Below are 15,675 nucleotides of genomic sequence, written 5' to 3'. Positions count from 1 at the left end.
ATAATCCGCCAAAAATAATTTCAGCACGAATTTTTCACTCTGTCTTTAGTAAATCCTGACGGTAGTCTTTTACCGCCAAAAGAGGGTTTGCAATGACGCAAAGCTGTTAGTAAATCTGCCCCTATAAGTTATAGTTTTTTATTTTAGACTATAATTTATGTGCCAACATTATTTTTTGCCTTTCCATTTATTCTCTGGTTTAAATTAGCTTTGAAATTCATTCAATTTTCAAATTAGATCCCAGCTTTTCAGAATGGGCTGTGACTTATTAGATGTTAAAGATATTTGGATTCCACTAAACAATCATGACACCCTAACCAGCTGCTCTCATTTTCTGCTTTTAAATCAGAATGAGTGGAAAATCCTATTCTGACTAAAGCTCAGCTCAATGGCAGATCCCTGCAATGCGGCTTTTAAATTCACCTGTCTAATAGTAGAGTTAATTCAATCTCTCTAGGTGACAGGAAAAGTCCAGGGATATACCGGCAATACTTGTGCGCTAATGCAAGCAGACTTGCACTGAAAGTCAGGAAAATCAGTTGTCCGACCTTTCTACGTTTAATTGTCTTCGGGAGCCTGATTCTATTAAGAGCGGTAAAAATGAGCTCAAATGCAAAGCAGGCTGACCTTCTCACCTATGCTAATGAGTTCCATCACTGACCAATCAAAAGGGTGAACTTCAATTAACCTGGAGTGAGTGACTGTCTGGAGTCAGCACATCTCTGCTGCGACAGAACACTCTCCTCCACGCGCCACTGACAGAGCTTTATATTGATGGATGACAGTGACTGACCGAGTCGTCACTGTCGTAATCCCAGGATACAGCTCTCATTATTTCGCCCCATTGCTGTGTGACATGCATATGATCCCTTCATCTTTGCATGTGAGATCTTCGAAAGTTGTTCCACCTAAATCCCTTACATTAGATGATTCGTATAAATGCATATATATAGATTAACAGATATATGCCTTTCTAATGTAGGCTTGGCTATAGTTATAGCCCAGGGAAAAATAATTAATTTGATCACATGTTAATCTTACAACACACCCCCCATTTCATTTTGAAATGAAAATTTCAAAGGTTGTTTTGTTCTAAGACATTTTTTTAACTAGACATTTGATATCAATATACAAACCATATCTGAAAAGTAGAACCATTTAGAACCACTTAAAACCTTGCTTCAGTATTTGACATATTTATTTTTATTTTTATTTTGTGTAGATTTTGCCTCAAACCCTTGCACGGTTCTCACTTATATTATGCAGGGTTATTATAGTTAAGTGAAACTAAAACTAAAACCAGGAAAATATAAGAAACTTGAACTAAAATAAAATAAAATATATTAAACTGTTGTAGCTATAGTAGCTATCGCAACATTTTTTTCATTTTCATTTACTACAAATAACTGACACTAAAACTGAAATAAAAGTCAATAAAAACTATATAGACATATAAAATAATAATAATAATAACTTAAATCAAAATTAAAACAGTAAATATAAAAACTAATTCCAAATATGAATAAAAATGATAATAGTAACTAAATGGTTTTATTTATTTTTATTAGACTCCAAGCCTCGCCCCAATCTTCCTTATATAATTAACATAACTTTTTTTTAATATTATTATTTTATTTTTTTGAAACTGCATGTTGAAGTTATTTATCTGCTACTTAGGATTTAAGGTAATGTGTGCATTACTATGATAATTATAATCTCCAGCTGTGGTTTAATCTAAAAAGAAAGCAGTACCAAATGAGAAAATCTCCTTCAGGCTCATTTTAGGAAAATGATTATATTATAATTGTGTTATATTGTGTGATGGACAGCTTCTCTGACAGATGTGCCGACTGGCCGATTCTGTCACACGTTGAGCTTTTGCAGCTCCAGGCTTCTCCTATGGGTGATCTTGAGTATTGCTTTGCCTGCAGATTGAGCTCATCTCATGACTGAGTTATCAAACTCAACCTACTTATTTTGCAATGGTCATTCAACCATGTTTTCAGATACTCTGTGATTGATTGAGCCCTTGTTGACGGAAAAAGTGGGCGAGACGAGGAAAATCAATCATATTATTGATCTCAATATTTCAAACATGCAATGAAAAGACCACACAGAACACAAATTTGTGAGATTTGTATAGGTCTGGTTTTATAAATCGGGCCTGCTTTGAAACCACCAGGGGGCAAACTTTAATTAAATTAAACCTTTCCTGTGTGTGTGTGTGTGTGTGTGTGTGTGTGTGTGTGTGTGTGTGTGTGTGTGTGTGTGTGTGTGTGTGTGTGTGTGTGTGTGTGTGTGTGTGTGTGTGTGTGTGTGTGTGTGTGTGTGTGCGTGTGTGTGTGTGTGCGTGCGCGCGCGCGCACAAAACAGTAAATCAAACCTTTTAGTATACATTCTTGATTTTTGTATGTTTCCATTATTGGACAATAGATTGATTCATGGTTACCATATATATCATAAGCAGCAATACAAGCATATAATCATATACAGTGAATACAGGGCGTTTGTAATATACCATATTCAATCCTGTTTCATATCTGAGGAAAGAAGTCATTGAAGCGCACTTACACTCGAGCCATTAGTGGACAGCAACTCTGATTGCTTTGATAAATGTCCGGGTGTCTAGTGTGCATGCAAGGTGAATTGTAAACAGTGGAAATTGCCCTGAACATGGCCATCGGTTCTGAAAATGAGAAGCATAATAGATGCTGTTACAGTGACCATGTGGCTGACATCGGCATGACTCAAAACGGAGGGACTGAAATCACAGAAATCCCCGTTTTCAAACAAGCCATTACACAGCCTTGCGAGATGCTTTTTCCAGCCGTATATTTATAACTGTGCCCAGTGAAGCCACTCTAAATCTATATGTGCTATGAAGAGCTGAGATGCGCTGCCCCCAGGAAACTTCAGCAGAACAGAGTAATGACTCTGTGCTATGGAGAGAAGAATTTCAAATTTGACTCTCGCTCCTAGCAGACTGAATCCAGCGTCCTCCTTGAAGACTTGATGTCATGTTGAAATGAAAGCACTCTCAGTACTAATGCAAGTCACTGACCAAATAACACTTCCACATGCTGGTGTGACATAATGACAGCGAAGCATTTACTGAGACCAATCATATCTAATTTATTTTAATACCATCGTTCCGGTTGCTTAGCCATTGTGGTTTTCTTTATTATAAACAGAAAGTTAGGCTGAACTGACATCCTTTTTCAAAAAGTAAATGGGAAATTAAAAGTCTAAGTACTGTATCTAGCCAAAACATACTTAAGTAAAAGTAAAAATAGTTTACTCACTTCATTGTACGTAGGTATTTTTTTTTCTTAGTGTTTGAAACTGACTGATGAAATTAAGAGACAGTAGAGATTTTCATATTAAAGTAACTTTGATGCACTAAAAGGAACCTGTTCAATCACAGTTTTCTCATTGTGCTTTAGCTCAAGGGCACATCTGCCGACCGGAAACTGGTGAATATTAAATAACACAATCTGCTTTACAGTATAGTTTGACTGTTTAATATAGCAGTTTATAGATTAATCATTTACTCTGTTTAAAATTGTGTTAAGTTATAAGTTACAGTGGAATTTTGCAGTATGTATTTGCATGTGTGTGTGTGTGTTATATTTTAACATATTCCTCAGATGGAAAGCTGAATTTCCAGCATCATTACTCTAGTCTTCAGTGTCACATAATCATTCAGAAATCATTCTAGTGTGCTGATTTGGTGTACAAGAAATATATCTCATTATTATCAATGTTGAAAATAGTTATGCTGCTCAATATGTTTGTGGATTTTTTTTGGGGATTCTTTGATGAATAGAAAGTTCAAATTTTCAGATTTTACTTAAAATATAAATATTTTGTTACATTTATAAATGTCTTTACTGTCAATTTTGATTAATTAAATGCATCCTTGCTGAATAAAAGTATTAATATATATATATATATATATATATATATATATATATATATATATATATTTATTTTTTACTACTGACCCTAAACTTTCGAACAGTAGTGTAATGCATAAATATGTTTTAAATAATAATTAGATGATGTTTAAATAAAAATTATCTATATATTTTTTCATAGATAGATAATGATACCACCATATACTATGCATAATATTTACTTTCTACTATAGGAAATTGTAAAAAGTAAAACTTTCCCCCCTTTACTTGGGTAAAACATTCCCTTCAAATTATAATTCACAGGACTATTGTTCTACTAGTCGATCTCTGTACCTTAAATTATATGTTTATCTCTGTAAAAAGCTGCTTTGAAACAATCTACATTGTTAAAAGCGCTATATAAATGAGGATGACTTGACTTGACTTGACTAATGCTTGTTTATTTGTCCAGGAAGCACTTCTGAGCTTATAGTGTGCTTGCTTGCTTGCCATCTGTTAATCACAGTGGTCTAATACACAGTGCTAAAGCACTTTTGCAAGCCGCTTTGCATAAGAGCGTCTGAATGCCATAATGTAAAAGTATAGAAATAAAGTGCAATTACTCAAGTACTTTACACCCCTGCGATTCAGTCCTCTCAGAATAGCAGTGCTCAGTGCTGGTTGTGTTGCAGCATGTCAGCACTGAAATGGACGGAAATATTTCCCCCGATACTGAATGCTCACTAAGGTACATCGGAATACAGCTTACAATAAATGAGCATGCTTCAAATCTGAGAGAAATTATATGTGGTTTCATCCATGAATGCCACCATCATTTGTCCTGATATGAGAAAACACAATATCCCCATGGACATGGTTCGAAAAAGCTCTTACAATTACTGAGATGCATTAGGGGACATTTTTCCAACCATACAATGCAAGGATAGACATTTTTATTTCATATATTTATATAACAAATGATTCCTGCCGGAACAAAACAACGACAATTATAAAAAATAGATGGTTGTGTTGCAAAATAGAGCCCATCTACTTTAATTACACTCTACATGTGCCATTAAATGTCATCCCATTCGTCATATCTTGATGTCAATTTTGTTTGATTTTGTTTCATTTTTCAGCAAGCCATGTGGGGTCCAAATGTCATAATTTAAGAATCAACCACTTAAAAAATGGTCAACATCTAACTAAATATCGTCTATGGCGGTTACGACCCTTTCATATTTGATCCACTCACTTATGCTAACCACGTTGAAAGTCAAGTCTCTTTGCTATGCAGTGACGCACAGGCACAATCAGAATTGCTGACACCACCAAACCACCGATGTGAAGGGATTATCGTGTGATTATAAAGATGACCTCTACATTTTATATGTAAATGTTTGTAAATGAAGAGCAGATATGATATTATCCACCATGTTGACTTTCTGTGTCAGCAGATCTGATCTCCTCTGTGCTTTTACTGTAGTGTGTCTTCAATTGCTAATAAGTGACATTGCATAAGAAAGCGCTAATTTGCTAACAGAACTGAAACGACTTTAAAATCTCTCTGAACGGTGGGACAGCAGGCCAGACCCTTGCAGATTATATAACGCATTATTTGCAAAGTCTCTGCTCCTTTGAGACAAGATTTTGCCATTTCAAATGTCAAAATATCCTTGAGAAAGATAAGACGGATGTTATACTGAATGCTTAAAAGTGGAATTGTCATTAAAGGCGCTGGAATAACGTGGCATTCAAGACGTGTCGCTTCAAAGATGCTGACGTTACGGAGCGGACTTCCTCCCTAAGGCGTATGAATGTCAGACGTCAAGATGAAGACCTCTTTCACAGAGGTATGTTTTCTCTGAATCTGACTGAGTGTTTGGAGCAAAATTAATGACTTTTTGTCTTGACATTTACTGAACTGATGATTGCTGTCTGTTATGGACCATATAGAAATATAATGGATTAATGGCCTGTGTCATTAAAGTCATTATCTGGATAGCATTTATAAGACTAAATGTTTCCTGACATAATGTCTTGTTTTTGAACATAGTGATTTTCATGCTTAATTAGTAATCCTGAGGTGAATAATGCAGAGGCGCAGAAAAGATATAAAGCCGTGAAGTATTAGGCTGATAATAAGCCACGCCAACAACTAAACCTAGGTATCTGTCAATCTCAAGGAATGGCATTTAAAGAAAAGGTTAAAAAAAGTGCAGACTTTAAGGCATGAATATTACTTCAGTGAGTAGAAAAAGAGCAGTAGTTTGTATTTTGCAAAGGACCATCTCAGACATTGAATGCAGTGTGCTGGTGCATTTTTATTTTGGCAGGATTAAAGGCACAACTAGACCCAAGCATGCAGGAAAGAGGGACAGAACCTGCCGTGAGTGACGGTTCTGATGTTTGAACGGTACAACCTATCCAGCTTTAGGTTTGTGAGCTATATCTGGATGTCTCACTTTAAGCACCATGAATGTTGACTGTGTAAGCAGATATGCACAGGGAAAAAAACATATTTAGTAAAGAATGTAAAAGACATGATGCATGATTGATGTACAGACGTGATCTGTAGCTGTTGTTGAGCAGAGAGTGTGAGAAATGGAAAGTGACACATGTTCTTAAGGGAAGGTTCACCCAAAAATGACAATATTGTTGTCATTTACTCTTGTCAGTGTTATAACTCTAAAAATATAATCGTTTCAAGCTATATGCTAGCTCTGTGTGAGGAAGCAACCAATATTTAAGTGTCTTGATGCCGTTTGTGGATGTGAATGAACGTGAAAGATTTTTAGCAATCAAATGATATTTAGATCAGTTCTTTCATCCCAGGCTCATCGGAACAAAATTCCTGTGGCGACATTTCTGCTAAATTACAGTGGATAGCATAAGTGAACTAACCCATGCTAAAGTTGACTAAAAAGAGGAATAAAAAAATCATCTTTTGGAAATTGATCTTAATGCCTTAATTAGAAAAATGAGCAAAATCCAACCTTTAAGGACACCAATTTTCTTTGTGAATGAATAATGTATCGTAAATAAATAAATGTTCTTCCTTAAAATACAGGTTGCATAAGTCAGGACACCCCTATGTTAAATTCCCATAGAGGTAGGCAGATTTTTATTTATTTATTATTAAGGGCCAGTTATTTCATGGATCCAGGATACTATGCATCCTGATATAGTTCCCTTGGCCTTTGGAATTAAAATATCCCACATTATCACATTCCCTTCACCATATCTAGAGATTGACATGGTGTTATTTCAGTTAGGCTAATAGCTGGTTTGATTTGCATTGAGAGATGATCTTATGGAAAATGCCCAATTTAAATTTTTAGATATGATGTAGAAGCACCTAACCCTGGTTGTAAGCCTAAACTTGACAAAAACTGTAAACTTTTCCCTTAAATCTGATTGGTTGATTGGTATGTTGTTCCAGGATCTACAAAGATGTTAATCCAGGAAATCACATTCACCACTCTGGTCGACCTGAAATGTAGCACATAAATTGTATGGTCACCTTTTATTGTCCTTCTTTTGCTAATTTTGGAAGTTAATCTTTCACATCCACTGTAAAGAAACGAGCAGCCAGGACATTCTGCAAAACTTCTTTCTTAGTGTTCAGTGAAAGAAAGAAACTCTAATCCTCTCACGGCAATCGTATTTTACATTGTTGGCCAATTGGTGGCTACTTTGTATGATCTCATTTGTATGTTTTTGTGTTATTTGCTTATACCCCACTTACAGTTACAGTAGGTTTAGAGGTGGGCCTTCATGCTTACTTTTTTCTTATTCTGAAAATCGTATACATTTCCGTATGAATCAAAAATCTCCACTTTGTAAAATAATTATTCACATGAGATAATGATACAGGTTTGGAATGACATAAGGGTGAGTAATCTGATTATGGGTTGCTCAACATTACTCAACACTGTTAATAAGTATGCACTGTTAGACTAATTTGAACATTAAGCTGTGGTATATGAGAACACATGTTAACGTCATTACATGCATACATATGGTCCATTTAGCACAATGAAGGTAAAGTGTAATTGCAAAGCAGCTTGGCGTGTTTAAATTGTGAGGGAACAGTTGGTGTTTAATAGTGGACATGAAAAAATATCCCCCATAGATAAAACCTTTAGAGATGTGAATATGATGAAGGTCAATGTCCAGAAAAGCTAAAAACATAAGTTTAATGATTGATGACTGTTTCTGGTAATTAGCATGGATTTTTAGCAAGGCATGCTCAGACATACTGTATACGCAGGCCATGTGTGTAACATATGTCAGAATGATTTGTATGTTGATTATATCAAGGTCATATATTGTCAAAGTCAAGTGTTCATCATATGAGTGCAAATGAGTGCTTCTCTGTTTGCTCGTGATTAATGTTCTATCCCTGGAGGACATTAAGGATAAAGGGGAGGGAGTGGGGACTTCAATAAACTTTATTTCAGATGAGTCATATGCTATAAATAAATATTTCAATTTTATTTATGTAAAATAAACAAAAAAGGAATAACATTAATTAACATCAACGATTTAAGACAGAAATGCAAGGTTCATTTTGCATAGTATTAAACCTACGACTTTAATGGGCTCAGAAGAAAAGATAAATGACAAAGACAAGAGATTAAATTCAAATAATTAACGGCTCCTCCAAGCCTCCAAATCATTTTATACTAATACTACTTATGATAAAAGACATATTAATCAGCATACTCAAAAAAGACCAATATGTTAAAAAAAAAATACATCTATGCCATCATGTTGCTTGCTTTCCCGTCACCATTGCTTTCTGAGAGCTGATTTGTGATTCACTGTTAAACGGCTCTGACAGGACAGCTTACACTTATTGCGGGTGTCTGCATGGTGTTAAGCATTCAAGCTGTAATAATACAAAATTAGGTCTTTAAAACTCACTTCACATCTAATTCTTAGGCATTAAAAGTGTCTGCGCTCTGGAAGTCCAAAAAAAGCATGCTAACATGTCAGTTTCTAGTCCATTGGCCCTCTGCTTAAATATGTCCCCAATTTCACTGGCTGCTGTTGGAGGTTTTGAATCATGATAGCTAAATCAATATCCACCATGACTACACATTGAAAACAGGGTTGAAGGAAGCAGGCTTAGTGTGAAAAAAGCAGAATTGTGGGAAATATCAAACATGCCTTTTCATGAAATCCTGTGACTTTGCAGTGATCCTTCCCTGTCACCTCCTATGGGCTTAATAGGTCGATATCTCCTCCTCTGCCCCGTTCTGGTGCGTCTTTGACGTATTACTCACCTCCTGCGGCAGACGTGTCATTCTCAGTTACTCTGTGATCTCTCATACTGCCAAGTGACAGATAATATGACTTATGAGCATATTGAGCAGAAGGTGAATCAATTTGGGTTAGAAGTAGGTCTCAATTCATGTCTAAATCTTAAGAGCCTCGGTCAGGTTAACTCTGTCCAATGCACTTGAACTCTTTTTGTACGTCTTCTGTTTGTACAGTGAAGACTTGAACTTAATTCACACTGCTGACTTGGTTTGATCTCAGAATGCTCATTGAGTGGAAATGAAGGGCCAAAACACCCACATTTTTGGGAGCTTGGACAAGGGAAGAAATAGCAAGAACAGGTGTAAAGATGAATCATTAATAGGCCTGTTTTCATTAGTCAAGCAACACATATTCGTACTGTTTAATCAACCATAAGACAGGAAGAAAGAGGTACTGGATGTGAGCACAAGAAAATGGATTACCCATCTTATTTATTACGTTTAGAACCAGTCAGCAGCAATAGGCAGTGACCACATAAGAGCAATTTAATTGCACATTTAATAAAGAATAAAGACAATGAAGCTTTTTTTTTTAGCACAATTTTTGCATTATTCATAGGTTGACCACAAGCTGTCAAAGCATTGTTAAGAAATCCAAAGTCATTGTACATTCTGTTTGAAGGAATATAGCCTATGTCTACAATGTTAAACGAGGCCCATGTAACCGATTATTACACGGCTCTCTGAGATTCTTGATTCTGATTTTCTACATAACTGTGCTTGTGTTTTGTCTCTCTGCCATCTTTAGAAGTAAACGAATAAAATATCAGGTCAGTAATTATTTAATATCCATTTATTTATTCAATTAAGTAGTCGTGTAACAAGTGATAATGTGCAGTCAGACGGTCATTGTTAGGATTATAATATGGCATATGTGAATTTCTGAAAATTCAAAGATCCGAAGTCAGTTGTTTCACTTATACCATGTGCTACCAAGTTACACATTTTGAAGATTTTTAACTCTCCATTCTTTCAAGTTTTCATCCCTAAAACACATTATCTTTTTTTTTTTCATTTATCTTGTTTAGAAACAGCTCATGCCAATGTTGTTAATTAAAATAGAGTCACTATTTGAAGTAGTAGAACTAGAACTGGGCTGATTCTAAGCAGCGAGAGGGAGGGAGTGTGAATGTGATTACTCGCTTCTGCTGCGGCTCTCAGTCGTGTTAATAGGCAACAACAGCATAATTACAAACATGGAAGCTATTAGATGAATTAGTTTAGAAAAAAAAATCAACATAATTTGTCATTTTGTCAACAGGATTGCCTGTCATTTATATGCTTGGTCGGGTATTTGTTGTCTGTTTCTTTTAATATTCTATGCTGTGTAGCTCTTTAAAAAAAGACTAATAATGTGGCGAAGTGATGTGGGACTAATGACATGGAACTGCTTCATAGCCCTGCAGGTAAATCAACACCTTAAATGCATAGTTTACCCAAATATGAAACTTGGGTCATTTATTCACCCTTATGTTGTTCCAAACATATATGGGTTTCTTTCTGTTGAACACAAAATAATATATTTTGAAAAATGTTGGTAATTAAACAGTTGACGGTAGCTACTGACTTAGTTTCTTTTTCATACTATGGACGTCATGGCTACCGTCGACAGCCTGGTTACCAACATTCTTCAAAATGTATTATTTTGTGTTCAACAGAAGAAAGAGACTCGTACAGGGTTGGAACAACATAAGGGTTAGTTGAAGGATGACATAATTTTAATTTTTGGGTGAACCATCCCTTTAAAACGTATAGCAGCATCAGAATCAAGCGTTCGACCGTGTCGTGATAACACTTGCGTTAAGGACCGAATGACTGACCATTATCCCTTATACTTATTTATTTTACTATCGTCTGCAACATCTAAAGCTTATGAGTTTGTGAAAAGCTTTTTTAAAGTCATCATTCGACATGGTGTATATTATTGGATTGATCAGTGAATTGACGTAGCCAAGCCATGTGAAAAAGTCAAAGAGTTCTGCGGAAAAGCAGGATGGACAGAGGGGAACCAGCAATGTGTAAATGAAAAACGGCAACCAGCACACAATATAAGCTCCTAAAATAACGCCCAGGGTTTTGGTGGCTTTCCTCTCGCGCGCAGCCGATATTCTCTTTTTCTCCAATAGTGAATCGGACACAGTTACTCTAATTTGATTGTCACTGCCTAGAGACCCAGTGTCCGAGCAGAGGTCATGCCTTCCACAATGCAAAGGAGAGGTCGAAGCCACCGAAGCGGGTGAATTAGTGCTGAGATGAGCCGAAGTGAGTCTTTTTCCCGCTTTTTTGGGAGACTGCTTCAAAATGCGCTTCCTCGCCTCCACATAAATCCGCCCGTACAGGGCGATGAGCAACAGCGTAGGGATGTAGAAAGCTCCGAAAGTGGAGTAGATAGTGTAGAAGATGTGGTCCGTGTTGACCGAGCAGGTGGTCAGCTCCCCTGCCTTTACCTGTCTCCAGAAGAAAGGCGGCAGGGAGATGGAGATGGCGATGACCCAGGCGGTGGCCACCATCCCCGCGGCGCGCGCTTGTGTGCGTTTCTTGGCGTACTCGACTGCGTCCGTTATTGCCCAGTATCGATCCAAGGCGATTACGCAGAGGTGAAGTATGGACGCGGTGCAACAGGTTATATCTGAGGACAGCCAGATGTCACAGATAACCTGCCCGAGCGTCCACTCGCGAGTGACCGTGTACAGCACGCAAATGGGCATCACGAGCACCGACACCAGAAGGTCCGTGACGGCCAGGGACGCGATCAAGAAGTTCGCCGGGGTCTGGAGCTTTCTGGACTGGGAAATTGTGGCAATGACAAATGCATTGCTTAATATCGTTGCAATAGTGATGAGACCGAGAACGGATGCCAAGGTGACTTGGAAAGCGAAACTTTCTTGTTTTTCGTCCGTTTTAGGTATTAAAGTCACATTTGTGCCAGTCGAGGTGTTTAAAACCTCGAATTGGGCAGGTGTTGGCTTGAAATGACCGCTGCGCTCCATCCCTGAAGACATATGTTTTCATATTTTGAAAATAAAGCAATATTTTCTTCGCTTCATGATTTCTGTCAGCTCTATCATCAGGTGCAGTCAAACGCTCGTTGGTGTTTTTGTTCCGTGACAATCAAAGATTTCTTTTTGCTTGTTTAATTCTCGAACTTCGGTCTCTAAGAAAAATAAAAATAAGCTTCGAACACAACAGTTGCGCAATATAAAGCATCCCAGAAGTTGTGTGAGAACATCCCTGCATCAGTCTTCAGTGCTGCTCTTGCTTCACGTCCACACTCGAGTCATCTTTAAAAGGCTGACAGTTTGCCTGCAAGCAGCGGCAGTTTTTCTTAGGTTTCACTGATAGGCGGTCGCAGGGTTCTTGCTTTTTATAGGGCTCTGATGCAAAAGTTGCAGCTTTGATAACCATGATCTTAGTTTGAGAGAGGATGCTGTCCTCTGGGTCTTAGTGCCTCCATAACTTTATCATCCTTTTAATTCATCTCTAAAAAATAAATTCACCCTTAGCTTTTTCTTCCTTCAAATTTTATTTATTTATTTAATTTTTGGCCAACATTAGATTAAGATCAAAATAAGACAACATAAATGCATTTTTAATTAATCAATCATATACATTGCAACCACAGTCCGATTCCTGAAGGAATAACTCTGAGGTGTGTGTGTGTGTGTGTGTGTGTGTGTGTGTGTGTGTGTGTGTGTGTGTGTGTGTGAATTAAACTAGGCTACTATCTAATTAAATGTGATACATAGCCTAATTCTGTAATTACAGACTAGTTGCTCATATGACAATGTGTAAAGATTGACTTATTCAGTAGAGCTTTTATGCCACTATAAAGACTATGAAAAGTGATTTATCACACCTTTTATAAATACACCTTTTTCAAGAATTGTTTTATATTTATTCATCATTGTACCATCCTTTGACAAGGGAATTTCAACTATTTTTCCCAAATATATATTCCTAAAAAGTAGGCTATAGGCCTATTAAAAGAACCACTAATTGAACTGTTAAAGTCAACATGAAATCAAAATGGACAATTCTTCTTTTTTTAAGAAATATTGCAATTTTTATTATAAATAATTTTATCAGTGCACAGCATTTTTTTTATTCATGTGCCGTCCTAATCTTTCATTAAAATAACCTCTTGCAGCGACATCTCATCTCTGATCCCTGCACTTTTATTTGTTCTAGAAGCCATTTAACTCTGATATACGTCACAATTAGGAAGAAAAGACTCTGGCAAATTCCATTTAATGCCGTCTTTAAAAGGAACCGGAATCGTTAAAATCAAATCATATGGCTTCAGAAGACTTCGAATATGGCGCTCATGCCATATGGGCCGCTTTTAAGGTGCATTTACAGTTCTTTCTTGTGTTTTGTCTCCTTATGAAGGCTTCTATGGAAAAGTGCTGTGTGAAGATTCTCACACAAAAAAAATCTCCTTTCATCTTTCACAGCAAATGGGTTTGAAACCTCATGAGGGTTAGTAAATGCTTCAGAATTTATTATTTTCTTTCTTTTGTTCCCCTCCTAAAATAGTAGGGTTAAGTTTCTACAACTTACTTGAGGTTTAGTTCCACCAGAATTAGTATTGTGCATGCAAGCACAGAAATAATATGTCTTCCTTTGTATGAAAAAGTGTTCAGTTCAGGCCTCTTGAGTGAATGTCCTTAATTTCCTTGACAAGTTTATTGATTTTCATGTAGTTACAGTATGTACACTTACACACCTCTTAATTAAAATAGCCCTGACAGAGGAAATATTAAACGGGAGGTGACGTGCTAATCAATTTTTCTTAAACTACAGTAAATGTGTTTGACTGCTCTGATAATTACTGATAATAAAATCAGCCAAAGAAGCCACAAATATAAACTATCAAAGCAATCACTTGTCTTGCGAGGCATCCAAAAAGGAGACAACTGTCTGTGATCAAAAGTGATCTTTACAGTAGAAGTGAACCGAACAAATTACCTGACCTTCATTATGTAATCACTGAGTAAGCAGTGTACTGGAGTGAATTATAAAGTATTGAGAGCTTTTGTCAATACCGTCCCTGCTGACGCTATTGTGTTGTGCTAATTTCCCCTCATTTTGTGTTTTAATCATGTGATGCACACTTTATTCACACATGAAAAGACTTTCAGGAGACACAATTATGATTTTCTTTTATATACATATATAGCTCATTATGTTCTTTTCATTGCTTTCCACAATGCCCTGTTGCGCACAGTGGTTCATCACAAAAATCATTTTGGTTTCCTAGTACAAAACCTAATGCAGCCAATTATCTTCAGGAAAGTCACATTTGTCGCAGCTTGAGTGGTTTGAACACTTCATATTGGAATGCGCACATATAGGTGGGCGTAAGTTAAGTATACTATAAAACTAAAGCAAATGCTGTCTGGTTATATAATGTCTGCATGTAGAAAAAGTGTAGAAAAATCTAAATATACATACGCTTACCAAACCAACTAAATATGTTCTCACCAAACTAGCAGCAAAACACTGAATGCTGAAAAACACATTTGAAAATGCAGCACTATTAAGGTGTCATATTAAAATTGGCAATAATTATTTTATGTCAAAAATTATTTTCATGTTATAGCCAAAAACGGCTAAATGGCTAATATTAAAATGTGACACTATTTTGTCTAAACAAACTAAAAAATAATATACTAAAATCTAAATAAGTAATTTTAAATAAAATAATTTTAAAGTAAATTTAGGCATCACAAAAGATTATCTTTTTACTGTAATTAATTCATTTGTTAACACTTTATTTTACAGTGTCATTGTTACAAATGTCACATGCAGTTACTATAGTAATAACTATAAATTACATGCAACTAATGCTAAACCAAAACAAACTCTAAAACTAACCCTATAGTAAGTACAAGGAGTTAATTAATATTACTCAGTACTTAAATGTATAACAGTGTAATAAAGACACATTAAAATAAATTGGAACTATTAGTGTTTTTGTCTGAGCATTAAGTGGGCGTTTAAATGACAATGTTTTCAACTGAAAACTTTTTGTTTTTTGGCCCTTCATTTACACAACAACAGAGTTTTGGGGCCTAAAAATGCAAAACGGGTTTCAAAGTGCACGTTTTTGAGAATGATACCTTTATCGTCTCTGTGTAAACTATAAAAACGTGAATTTGTTAAAATTGTGATGTCATCAGCTTGCGTATTAAGGATGCGCGAGTACTTGACAAGGTTCTTTGTACGTGCAGGTCTACATATAAAATGATAAAATTCTAAATTATTTTCTCAAAATATCACGTTAGGTAACATGTATTCAGTTTCTTATAAAAAGTCCCATCTGTAATTTGGAAGCTTTATGCATACAAAAAGAGTTTGTTCCCATTTCCAAGGATTTGCCTTCAGTCACCCTGTTATGTACCTCCTCATCGGAAGATCATTTAATTCATTTTTGTTTGTTTTTACAACGT

The 15,675-nt window shown here is 36.1% G+C and overlaps 2 protein-coding genes across 7 annotated transcripts in view; one reads left to right on the top strand and one right to left on the bottom strand.

Moving 5' to 3' along the window:
* colec11 (collectin sub-family member 11) overlaps positions 1–15,675 on the top strand; it is a 75,204-nt gene that overhangs the window by 25,626 nt on the left and 33,903 nt on the right. For all 6 annotated transcript variants that reach the window (XM_077240011.1, XM_077240014.1, XM_077240013.1 and 3 more), the window contains 2 exons: positions 5,631–5,749; positions 6,233–6,333. The gene's annotated coding sequence lies outside the window, so the exon portion shown is untranslated. The remainder of the gene's footprint in view (positions 1–5,630; positions 5,750–6,232; positions 6,334–15,675) is intronic.
* Positions 8,375–12,621, bottom strand: htr1b (5-hydroxytryptamine (serotonin) receptor 1B). The gene has a single exon (XM_077240008.1). The coding sequence runs from the start codon at positions 12,223–12,225 to the stop codon at positions 11,071–11,073; it is 1,155 nt and encodes a 384-aa protein (XP_077096123.1). The 5' UTR covers positions 12,226–12,621; the 3' UTR covers positions 8,375–11,070.

The sequence above is a fragment of the Siphateles boraxobius genome, unplaced genomic scaffold, assembly GCF_051911475.1.
Source record: "Siphateles boraxobius isolate OS27281-9 unplaced genomic scaffold, OSU_SipBor_1 22, whole genome shotgun sequence".
Lineage (NCBI taxonomy): Eukaryota > Metazoa > Chordata > Actinopteri > Cypriniformes > Leuciscidae > Siphateles > Siphateles boraxobius.
The sequence above is the reverse complement of the archived record's forward strand: the minus strand, read 5'-3'. Positions and strand labels throughout refer to the sequence as shown.